This window comes from Mobula hypostoma, chromosome 10 (assembly GCF_963921235.1).
Source record: "Mobula hypostoma chromosome 10, sMobHyp1.1, whole genome shotgun sequence".
NCBI classification, from domain to species: domain Eukaryota; kingdom Metazoa; phylum Chordata; class Chondrichthyes; order Myliobatiformes; family Myliobatidae; genus Mobula; species Mobula hypostoma.
This window is the reverse complement of record NC_086106.1, coordinates 117,490,544-117,503,027: the sequence shown is the minus strand read 5'-3', so window position 1 is coordinate 117,503,027 and position 12,484 is coordinate 117,490,544. Positions and strand designations below refer to the sequence as shown.

The following is a 12,484-nucleotide window of genomic DNA, read 5'->3' as shown; positions in this document are numbered from 1 at the left end:
GTTTACTGATTAGTTTTGAGGGGATGATGGTATTGAATGCTGGGTTGTAATCGATAAAGAGCATCCTGATGCATGCATCTTTGCTGTCCAGGGCTGTGTGAAGAGCCAACGATATAGCATCTGCTTTGGTAGGCGAACTGGAGCGGATCCAAGTCGCCCCTCAGACAGGAGCGGATCAGCTTCAACACCAGCCTCTCAAAACACTTCATCAACCGTGGATATAGATGACACCGGGCGATAGTCACTTAGATAGGTTACCACGCTCTTTTGGGGCACCGATACGATTAAAGCCTGGAATTTTAAAAAGCTGTGTAGAGGTTTTCCAGATGAAGAAAAAGAGAAAGCTGGAAGGGGTTCTCAATCTTTACTCAGCTGACTTTACTGACACACCAAGCCCCTCCTACTTCTGAAAGGAGGCATCGTCGAGACGCCTCCAGCGGCGAGGAAGCTGGTGATCTCTTGGTGGCGGAGCTGTACCGGCTCACCGCACTTTCTCCGAGGACGATCTCTTCCCAAGCTTGCTCGGAATCAGCCGATAGTACTTGTGGTTTTCCTTCCTGCAAAGCCGCCGAACCCTTGCCCTCCGGCTCCCAGTCATGATGTGGCGGACCGGGCTGTTGTTCGGGATCTTGATGATCGCCGTTTTCTTTTTCCAGTGGGACCTCGTCTTACTGGGGCTGTGCATCGTCTGCTGGGCCGCCCCTTGGCCGGCCGAGGGTGCCTTCGACGAGCGGGATAACAGCGCTGCCGGCGGCGGTGCTTGTCCGGAGAGTACGGTGAGTGCTGTGTCTTCTGTAGCGCGCCCGATTACACGGAGCGGGAGAGGAGTTAGGAAGTGCTGCCGATGCCCTCTCACCTATGTGCCCACTCCTTTCAAAGTTCTGCAAGGGATCCGAAAGTTCAATATTCTTAACGCTGCATTCCGCTTGTTATTGGTACCGAGTCATCAGTGAATGATCTGAGTTTTTCTATGGTAAAAACTTCTGAGTTCTGCGGTTGTTCGTGTTACATTGCCGTTGATAACTCGAGTGGGATTTATCGTTGTGTGCATAATTCCGGTGAAGTACAATGAAGATCTCAACTCGCAGCAGCATCACACAACCAAATACTGTACTGCTCTTATCACGACTTCATGAATCGGGTTTATTATCACAGACATATGTCGTGAAATTTATTGTTTTGTGGCAGCCGTATAGTGCAAAAATCAGTAAAAATTGCGATGAACTGGATCAGCAAATTTGCAGATGACACCAAGATTGGGGGTGTAGTGGACGGCGAGGAAGACTATCAGAGCTGGCAGCGGGATCTGAATCTACTGGGAAAATAGGCTGGAAAATGGCAGATGGAATTTAATGCAGTCAAGTGTGAGCTGTTACACTTCGGTAGGACCAACCAGGGTAGGACTTTACACAGTGAACGGTAGGGCAGCGTAGAGCAAAGGGATTTGGGACTACAGGTCCATAATTGGTCACAGGTAGATAGGGTTGTAAAGACAGCTTTTGGCACATTGGCCTTCATAAATCAGTGTACTGAGTACAGAAAATGGGATGTTACTTTAAAGTTGCATAAGACATTGGCAAAGCCTAATTTGGAGTATTGTGATGAAATCACAAACACTAGAAAGTCTGCAGATGCTGGAAATCCAAGCTACTCATACAAAATGCTGGAGGAACTCAGCAGGCCAAATTGTGTGTAGTTTTGGTCAACTACCTATAGGAAAGATGTAAACAAGGTTGAAAGAGTACCAAAAACATTTACAAGGATGGTGCCGGGTCTGGAGGACCTGAGTTATAAGGAAAGATTGAATAGGTTAGGACTTCATTCCTTGGAACATAGATTGAGGGGAGGTTTGATAGAAGTATACAAATTATGATGGCTTTTTTCCACTGAGGTTGAGTGGGACAACAACTGGAGGTTATGGTTTAAGGGTGAAAGGTGAAAAGTTGAAGGGAACATGATGGGAAACTTCTTCACTCAGAGGGTGGTGAGAGTGTAGAACGAGCTGCCAGTGCAAGTGCGATTTTACTTTCAGTGTTTAAAAGAAGTTTGGATAGGTGGGAGGGATATGGATGGCTATGATCTGGGTGCAGATTGCTGGGACAAGGCATCTTAAATGGGTCAGCATGGACTAGATGGGCTAAAGGGCCTGTTTCTGTGCTGTACTTTTTTATGACTCTAAAAATCATTACTTTGGAATAGTGAGGCAGTGGGTTTATGGACTGTTGAGAAATCTGATGGCAGAGGGAAAGAAGCTGTTCCTAAAATGTTGAGTGTGGGTCTTCAAACTCTTGTGCCTCCTCCCTAAATGCCTCAGAAGTGAAGGCCATCTCTTTAGAACGGAGATGAGGAGGAATTTATTTATCCAGAGGATGGTGAAACTGGAATTCATTGCTCCAAGTCATTGAGTATATTTGAAGTGGGGGTAGATAGCCTCTTGAGTAGTAAGGGTGTCAAATGTTACAGGGAGAAGACAGGAGAATGGGGTTGAGACGGACAATAAATCAGCTCTGATCCACCTCGGTGGGCCAAATGGCCTAATTATGTTTAGTATGTTTTATAGTCTAATGATTGTAATGGGAAGAAGACATGTTCTGGGTTTTCAAGGCTGAGTTATTTGAATTATTACTGTTGGGTACCTGATGCTATCCTATAATGCAGTCAATCGTCTAATGAATCTATATTGACCAAACCACCACCTCCCTGCAGAGTGCACTTTGCTAATTCCCCTGATAACAGGGCGTGGGTGAGAAATGGTCTCCATGGGTAATGTGTGCACAATCAACAATAAAAACAGAACATGCTGGGAACACCCAGTAGGTCAGGCAGCATCTGTGGAAGAGAAAGTAAGTTTCAGGTCCAAGACTGGTGGCCTGGAATTATTTTGTTTCCAGTTCTGATGAAGAGTTCTGAACTTGAAACATTCATTCTCATTCTCTCCCCACAGATGCTTCCTGACTTTACTTCAGTTTACCAGCACAAACATATTTTTGACATAAAACACAAATGCTAAAATATGAAGGTTATAAAGCAAGATATTCCCTTCCTAGTATTCTTTTGAACTGATGTTGGATTAAGATTCACTATTGAGACTGTCAGTGTTTGTTTATGAGAATTTCTGGATTTGCTACATCATGCTCTTTCTTTTCTCCATCTGAAATCTCCTCTGTGTAAGACACAACATGTCTATTTCTTTGGTTGTTGTTCATCTTAAGTTATCCCTCTGACCTCAGGTTTTTGCCCGGTTCTCTGAGTCACCGCCCACAAAAATCTCCAGCCCATCACAAGAGAGTAAATACAAGTGTATTTGAAGAAGTTATCTCAGCTGAACTGACTGTCATAATTCGAAATTAAAACAGAGTTGGATGAAGAAGTTGATTTTTCCACATTGCCCTTCTCTCTTCTTCCATTCGCCATTTCAGCTCTCCTCTTACCTCTTCTCCTCACCTGCCCATCACCCCTGATGCCCCTCCTCCTTCCCCTTCTCCCATGAGCCACTCTCCTCTCCTATCAGGTTCTTTCTTCTTCAGCCCTTTCCCTTTTCCACCTATCACCTTCCAGCATCTTACCACCCCACCCACCCACCTACCTGCCCCCTCACCTGGCTTCACCTGTCACCTTCAAGATTGTACTCCTTCCCCCACCTTATACTGGCCAGCCCCCTTCCTTTCCAGTCTTGATGAATGGACTCGGCCCGAACAGTCGACTGTTTATTCCTCTCCACAGATGCTACATGGCCTGCTGAGTCCCTGCAGCATTTTTTATGTGTTACCCTTCTTTCCAGCATTTGTAGAATCTCTTGTGTGGATGAAGAAGGTACCATCTTATGTTGTCTCCTCAGAATAGCAATCCCACACATATTTATATCATTCCCCCATCCAGGAAAACTGATTAACAATTGTTGTAAGTGTAGGGGTTTCTTCTTTTATGTTACTACGTTGGCTAATTAAAATGGCTTCTTTGTTATGTTAACTGCTGAGAAAGTTCTCTCACTGGCAACTTGTTTGGGTTATATTATCGATAAGAGAGCAAACGAACCAATCGGGATGGATGTTATTCTTTCTAGTGTGTCTGTAAGTTATTGTGATGCGCGGGTTTTTGGGGAGAAGGCGTGATGGACAGGGAGGGAATGGACAAGGTGCTGTGAGCTGGCTAATGGGGTCGGACCCTGAGCAGGGTTCCGAGGTCTAGGCTGTTCGGCGAGGAAAGTGGAGATGGAGACAGACTCGTGTGGAGCGTCTGTTCGACCACCATGGTTGGTCCCAGGCGGCCGGTCGAGGTGGTCAGAGGGGATCGAATGGTGAAGAGAGGATCGTTACTAGAGCCCCAACTGTTGTGCACGAAGAGATTGAACAGATTAAGTGTGGCGCCTTTTATTTTCCTTTTATATTTTATCTCTATTAATTATATAGTTTCAGTAATATCTATAAACTGTAATTCATTGAATCGTATATGGTGTATTGTCTGTTATTTGGAGGGGTGGGGTACATCACACAGCATCCACACCAACTTAATTACCCAGTTCAGCGGGGCTGAGGGCTGTTTCCCTAGACGACAGTGAGTTGAGCGACCCTGAGGCTTGCCTGGGGGGCTACATTTGGGGCCTTTTGTCTGGGATTGGATTCAGTGCTGTGCTGCGTGGTTGCCCTGTTTAAATCAGTAATGTGTGTCTCTGTGGGTTATTTGCTGGTTATTGCTGCATGCGTGTTGGGTGCGGTCTTTGTTCGAGTTCAGGCTGGCATTGACGAGTTGGAGGTGGCACTGGGGGCTGTCCATGCGGTTGGGAGAGAGAGGAAAGAGTGGTCTGATTCGGAGGTAGTGTCTGTGAATAAGTGTTCCAGCTATGGCAGGCTCTGCCTGGCTTTTGGGATATTGTCCACTCCAAAAGGGGTGGAGGAGTGCGAGACGCGGATGGAGCGGATCTCTCAGTTGTTAGACGAGTGGCAGTGCTCGGTTGAGGGAGAGCGACAGGGATTGGTTGAAGGTTTAAGTAGGCGGGCTGTTGACGGTGTTAGAGCTGTCAGGTTCAATTACAGCGTAGTGACAGCTGCCAGTTATCTGAAAGAGGGGGAGAAGTTTTCAGTGTATCTTCTCTGGCTAGGTAGGCAGCTAAATTGCTTGCAGTGCCAGGGGGATCATTTCAGGGGATCAGCCCCTCCCTCAGTTGTTCAGCTGATCAGAGAGGTGTCAGGAAACTTAGTGGAGGCCCAGTGGGGGAACAGCTTGGTGTCTCTGGGGGAGCGCCTTCCCAGCAATGTACCAAGGAACTTCTGAAAGGAAAAGACCCTATTCCTGAAGGCTTAGAGGAACCACGCCCCATGGTGTCGTTACAGATAGATGGAAGTGATGCTAAAGCCATCCTCGACACCGGGGCACAGGTGAAGTTGTTGTACAGTTCGTTTTACAACCGGTGTCTAAAGCATTTACCCTTGACAACCGTAAGGGCACCGGAGATTTTGGGTACCAGTGCCAGTAGTTATCCAGAAGACGATGATTGGTTAGTGACCCTGGAGTTCATGGGGGCATTGTCTGGGCACCCAGCATGTCGAGCTGCTTCTGAGGACGTGTGTAGCAGCCTTGAGCCGGTACCGAATTTAAACGAGACCCAAATGTGGTACTGCCTGGGGGAAGTATCTGAGGGTGAGACCTTCTTAGTAGACGCTCCGAAGGAGGGGAGTTGACCGCTGAAGACACCTCGGTGAGAGAGAGGTTGCAGCGACTGGACCCTGTAGCCGTGGAAGCCGTAGGCAGCGTGTGTGTGGATTATAAAACTCTGAACAGGCGCACTGTCAGTGACCAGAATACGGCCCTGAGGGCTGAAGACACAATGGTCTATTTGTATGGTGCGACGTTGTTTAATGTGCTGGATCTGAGAAGACGGCTGTTACTGGTTCCCTAGGATTCTTCCGGTCCGAAAAGATACCAAAGGGCATATCTGGAGCCCCTGCAATCGTCCCGTGGGGGATGAGGAAGACTATGGGGGAAGTGAAGGTGTGTGGAGTTTTGACGTATGTGGATGACTGCCTAGAGCTTGGATTCACCTGGGGGGACTATGAGGCGAGGGGAGCGGCTAAGCCCGGGCGACAAAGAGTTAAAGAATTAAAACTTTCTTTGGACGAGTTCCAGGTCTGGAGAAAAAGGCAGTTCGCGGCAAAGTGACCGAAACGAAGTGTAAAACGTGGAGAAGTTTTTGGCCGGCGGAGTTTGGTGCATTCGGAGAAAAATGACCTGACATACCAGTTGAACTTCCTGGGGTTGGAACAGACGGTGGTGGACCTGGGGAAGGAAACTCGGGTCGTCAATCGGAATGAGACGCTGGGGAGAGAGGGGACGACCATTGAAGACTTGGAGTTCACGCTCGTCAAAGTGGAGACGGAGAAACAGAATTCCAAGCCGACACTGCGGTCATGTACTGAGGAATTAATCCAGAGAGACGAAACAATGACCCACCTTCGAAAGGATCAGCAGAAACTCAAGACATCGATCCAGAAAAGATTGGAAGACTTACAAATTGGGGCAGGCAAAGGAAGCTGTCTGACTAAGGCCAGCAGAAAACTGAGAGCCCAGAGAGGGGAGCTTGACTACCCTTCCGAGGAGGTGAAGCAAATGAGGACAGATCTCGGAAAAGGGAGGCAGACGCTTGAAAGGAACCTGAAGATGACTATCGACAGTTTAAATGAAGTGGAAAAAACTGGAAGTTGACCTGGAAGGAGTCATCAGGAAGAAAAACCTGAAGGCTGAACATCCTTTAACTGCTGCTCTTCAGGTCGGGGTGGAAGAAGCTGGTGGGGTAACTGCGTCCCAGATCAAGATGGCCAAGACGCGTGGGTCAGAACTGCTGAGACTGTGGCGAGAGCTGGAGGAGGCAGAGAAGAAGCTGACGTCTCGACTGCAGGAGATTGAAGAGGATGCAGGGGCAGCTCAGGCTAAGTGCTTCAGTTTGGAGAAACTCAAACAGCAGCTACCGATCGAGGGAATGAGGAAGAATACGGATTAGAAGGATGATGTGCGGGATGTGTGGTACGTGCTGCCTTTCGCTAACTTCCACTTGGTCGAGGAAGAGACCTTTGCCCCTTCCCCACTGAGTCAGGTGTAGTGGGGAGGGCTAGCTGTGGGCAGCCTGGGTTACAGCAGGACCAGGAAGGAAAAGAAGTGGGGCCCTGGACCCGGGACAGGGGGACTCTGAGTTGCAGTGGAGGCATGAGTGAGAGATTGAGAGCAGACCCAAAGTGTCCCCCATAGTGTCCGAGCCTTAAGGGTTTAGGTGAGGGGGTACGGAGGTCTCGGAGGATTAGGAAACTCCCAGATAGGTTGGCCTATGTAGCGCCCGTGGGACCAGGCGTAAGGTCCACTGTTTGGGGAGCAATGTCACTGTGTGTACCTGGATTGGGTTTTTGTGTCTGCAGGACTGGTTGGCGAGTTATTTAGAAGTCACGAGGACACGACTTTATTTGGTGGGGGGAGAGGGTTGAGGTTTCTTCTTTTATGTTACTGTGTAGGCTAATTAAAATGGCTTCTTTGTTATGTTATAATTAAAATGGCTTCTTTGTTATGTTAACTGCTGAGAAAGTTCTCTCGCTAGCAGCTTGTTTGGGTTATACTATTGATAAGAGGGGGAACGAACCAATCGGGATGGATGTTATTCTTTCTAGTGTGTCTGTAAGTTATTGTGATGCGCGGGTTTTTGGGGAGAAGGCGCGATGGACAGGGAGAGAATGGACAAGGTGCTGTGAGCTGGCTAAAGGGGTCGGACCCTGAGCAGGGGTCCGAGGCCCAGGGTCTTTGGCGAGGAAAGTGGAGATGGAGACAGACTCGTGTGGAGCGTCTGTTCGACCACCGTGGTTGGTCCCAGGCGGCAGGTGGAGGTGGTCAGAGTGGATCGAATGGTGAAGAGAGGATCGTTACTAGAGCTCCAACTGTTGTGCATGAAGAGATTGAACTTTGATAAGTGTGGCACCTTTTATTTTCCTTTTATATTTTATATCTATTAATTATATAGTTCCAGTAATATCTGATAAACTGTAATTCATTTAATCATATATGGTGTATTGTCTGTTATTTGGAGGGGTGGGATACATCACACAGCATTCACACCAACTTAATTACCCAGTTTGGCGGGGCCGAGGGCTGTTTCCCTAGACGACAGTGAGTTGAGCGACCCTGAGGCTTGCCTGGGGGGCTACGTTAGGCTGATGATGTGATAGGTGTTTCAGTATAAAACTGAAGCACCATGCAATAAACACTTTACAGGGAGCCACAGTATCATACAGGTTAGTGCAATGCATTTACAGCCGGGGGGCACCAGAGTTCGGAACTCAATTCCGACGCCATCTCTACGGAGTTTGTACGTTCTCCTTGTGACCATGTGGGTTTCCTCCGGGTGCTCTGGTTTCCTCCCACATACCAAAGATGCACAAGTTAGGGTTAGTGTGTTGTGCGTATATTATTTTGCAACCGGAAGTGTGGCAACATTTGCAGGCTACCCCCAGGACAGTCCTCGGACCGTGTTTGGCGTTGACGCAGAACAACATAGTTCACCGCATGAGTCGATGTTTCGATGTACATTTGGTAGATAAAGCTAATCTTTACATCTCCAAACCCCGATTCGCATCATTTCACCTACCACATGGCTAACTGGATTTTTGCTGCGTTTACAATAGTTTGAAGGGACTATTGTTGGAGGGAATGAACTTTGTTCATCTGTAATTTGTATAGTGTCGTACAATTGTGAAATATTTTTGAAATGCCCTTCCCACAGTCTCTCTGACCTCCTGCCGTCAGGCAGAAGGTATCACAACATAAGATTCAGAACTATCAGACTGCGTAGCAGCTTCTGCTCTGAAGCTGTTAGAATTCTTGACACCCTACCGCTCCCCAGCACACACGTACCCCCTGTCTGAATGCCCTGTCATGCCATCCCCACCCCACCCTGACTCTCCAACTCACAGACACACTCTCATCCTGTACTGGTCACTTTTCATCTTTTATTGCTGCTGTTTCACATATTTATATGATAGTTTTATTATAATAGTGCCAGTAATATGATATTGTCTTACCTAAATGTGCACCTCACATTTTATGTCAACCTGTCAACCTTCAGGCCATGTCACTCAGGGACTTCTGCCGGTATTATTCTGTGACTGTATGTTCTGGATCATAACTACATGTGCTGTGTGTGACTGTATGTATTGTGTTTTGTATCTTGGCCCCAGAGGATCAATGTTTCATTCAGCTGTATATCTGTGTACGGTTGAGTGACAATAAACTTGAACTGAAAATTATTATCCAAATCACAGCCAGCTATGACTAAGTGTTTTGGGAAAAGCTGTTAATTAGCGTGGTGTGATCTCCCAGTACACTTCCTGTTCCATAATTGGGGCCTTGTCATCAGAAATTCTTGATCCCTTCATTCTTTTCAACGAAGTGTTAGGATGAGTTTCAGTAATTGTCCCTTTAGTCCACAGTAGCGGCCTAGGGAATGATTCAGGGATGGCAGTTTGGAGTTAATATGAGGCCTGCTGAGGCTGTGGATTAAGGAGATGGTTGCATCACTGTCTGGTATGGAGGGACCACTGCTCAGGGTCAGAAAGGTTGCAAACTCAGCCAGCCTCCTCATGGGCCTCCGCAGCCTCGAAGACCTCTTTAAAAGGTGATGCCTCAGAAAGGTAGCATCATTAAGGACCCCTACCACCCAGTACATGCCCTCTTCTCATTACCAGCATCCAGGAGGAAGTACAAGAGCCTGAAGATGCACATTCAATGTTTTAGGAACAGCTTCTTCCCCTTCTCCATCAGATTTCTGAACAGGCAATGAACCAACCCATGATCTCTACTTTACTATGTTTTGGCTTTCTTTTTGCACTACTGATTTTATATATTTCTTACTGTAATTTGTAGTTGTTTAAAGTGTACTGCTGCCACAAAACAACAAATTGCATGACTTATGCCAATTATACTAAACCTGATTCTGATTCGGAATGATAATGGTAGCCCACCTTTAGCACGGTTGAACTCTCCTGTTTGCTCAGTTCATGAATGAGTTTCACTTTCTGTTCACTTGCTTCTCCTGTTGCGATACCTGACGTTTCAGTTTGCTACTTGTAACCATGGTTTCAATTGACTGGATAAATGATTAGCAGTCATTCTGCAATGTTTAAGTCTGCTGAGGCTTCACAGTCAGGACTGGTGTCTTTGAATCACTTGAAGCCAAGACATAGGAGCAGGATTAGGCCATTCGGCCCTTCAAGTCTGCTCTGCTGTTCCATCGTGGCTGTTTTATTATCCCTTTCAATCCTATTCTCGTGCCTTCTCCCTTTGATGTTCTGACTCCTCATTAAATGTACCTAATGACTTGACCTCCACAACCCTGTGTGGCAATGAATTCTACAGATTCACCACCCTCTGGCCAAAGAAATTCCTCTTCATCTCTGTTCTAAAGGGATGTCCTTCCATTCTGAGGCTGTGCCCTCTGGTCCTAGACTCCCCCACTATAGGAAACTTCCTCTTCATGTCCACTCTATCTCAGACATTCCACCTCTCCCGGAAGTTCCGGGAGTCTCCCGCGTATTAATAGTGGCTCCCTGATGCCCGCAAATTACATACAATATCACGGAAATCAATTTTTTTTGAGAGCGGGCGAGAGAAAGCAAGAGAGAGCGCAAGAGTGACCGCGAGAGTGAGAGAGAGAGCGCGAGAGAGAAAGCGAGAGAGCAACCACGAGAGAGAGAGCGAGAGAGAGAGAGCGCCATGGCAGAGTGTTCCAAAAAAATTAAATATAAAACGTACGTCACCCCAGACTACCCTAAAGTGTGCCCCTGCCTAATAGGGGTCAAAAATAATGACAGTGTTGCTCGCTGCACTGTTTGCAACAGTGACTTTTCTATTGCCCATGGTGGGTTAAATGACTGTAAAAGACATGTTGAGGTGAGTTTAACAGGTGTCATTCGTTCATTAGCATAGCTAATGTTATTTAAACTAGCTGGCTAACTACTAAGGAGCTACTCTATGGCAGACATCCCACCTCTCCTGGAAGTTCCGGAAGTCTCCTGCAAATTGATGGTGCTACCTCCCTGAAATGAGTTTTTGCAGGGTGGGATGTCTGCTGTCTAGGCTTTTCAGTATCAATAGGTTTCAATGAGATTCCCCAACCCCTCTTATTCTTCTAAACTCCAGTGAGTACAGGCCTAGAAACATCAATTTTTTTTCATTGTCCTGAACCTCTCCGGACTCTCTCCTGAAGTCAGTGCATTTTAATTTTATAAACAGATTCGTCAACTTAATTTGTAAAAGATTTTTGTTTGCTCCAGTGATAAGTTAAGCATTTAAAATAAGTGATAACATTTAGTTGGAAGGAAAGGGGCATAAGATAAAGGTGATTGAAGGAAAGTGTAGAGGGGATGTCAGAGGTGAGTATCACACACATAGGCTGGTGGGTGTGTGGAACGTGCTGCCGGATAGTGGTGGTGCAGACAGATACACTTAGGGGTATTTAAGAAACTCTTAGATAGGCATACAGATGACAGAAAAATGGAGGCCTATGTAGAAGGGAAGGGTTAGATCACTCTTCCCATAGATTAACATCTTAGTGTAGGTTAAGTTGGCACAACATATTGGACCGAAAGGCCTGTACTGTGCCATAATGTTTGGTGTTTTGTGTTTTATAAATCCTTTAAATTAATTCAAAAATTATAATTGTTTTGCTGAAATAATAAATTAAGCATTTAAAAATATGCTTTAGTTGGAGGAAGAAGTGAATTATTTATTGGATAGATTATTGAATAAGTAAATACACTTCTATAGATGTGTAGTGGAGAGTATATTGACTAGCTGTATCATGGCCTGGTGTGGAAACACCAATGCCCTTGTACAGAAAAGCCTACACAAAGTAGCGGGTATAGCCCAGACCATCACAGAAAGTCCTCCCACCATTGAAGATATCTATATGGAGCGTTGTCACAGGAAATCAGCGTCCATCATCAAAGACCCCCACCATCCAGGCCATGGTCTCACCGCTGCCATCACGATGAAGGTACAAAGCAACACGTACAAAATCTGGAGGAACTCGGCAGGCCAGGCCCCATCTTTGGAAAAGAGTAAGCTGTTGACGTTTCAGGCCAAAATCCTTCTTCAAGATACAGGAGCTTAGGACCCGCACCACCAGGTTCAGGAGCAGTTATTGCCCCGCAAACATCAGGCTCTCGAACCAGAACTCAACTTCACTGTCCCCGTCGCTGAACTGTATTCACTTTCAAGAACAGTTGATCTCATGTTCTCAATATATATTGCTTATTTATTATTATTATTTTTCTCTTTTTTGTATCTGTACAGTTTGTTATTTTTTCACATTGGTTGTTGTCCATCCCATTGGGTGTGGCCTTTCACTGATTCAATTGTGTTTCTTGTAGTTACCATGATTGCCCACAGGAAAACGAATGAATCTCAGGGTTGTATATGCAGGTCAGGTCACTCGTTAGAGTGCTACTGGTAC

At 46.4% G+C, this 12,484-nt stretch overlaps 1 protein-coding gene across 4 annotated transcripts in view; it reads left to right on the top strand.

Moving 5' to 3' along the window:
* The first annotated feature begins 358 nt into the window (after positions 1 to 358).
* Positions 359 to 12,484, top strand: part of si:rp71-46j2.7 (sorting nexin-25) — a 110,698-nt gene continuing 98,572 nt past the window's right edge. For 3 of the 4 annotated variants that reach the window (XR_010019550.1, XM_063061097.1, XM_063061095.1), the window contains exon 1: positions 359 to 776. Coding sequence is in view for 2 of the 4 variants with exons in the window: in XM_063061097.1 (XP_062917167.1) it covers positions 597 to 776 (180 nt within the window). In the remaining 2 variants the exon portion in view is untranslated. The remainder of the gene's footprint in view (positions 777 to 12,484) is intronic. The other variant, XM_063061098.1, reaches the window with a different exon arrangement.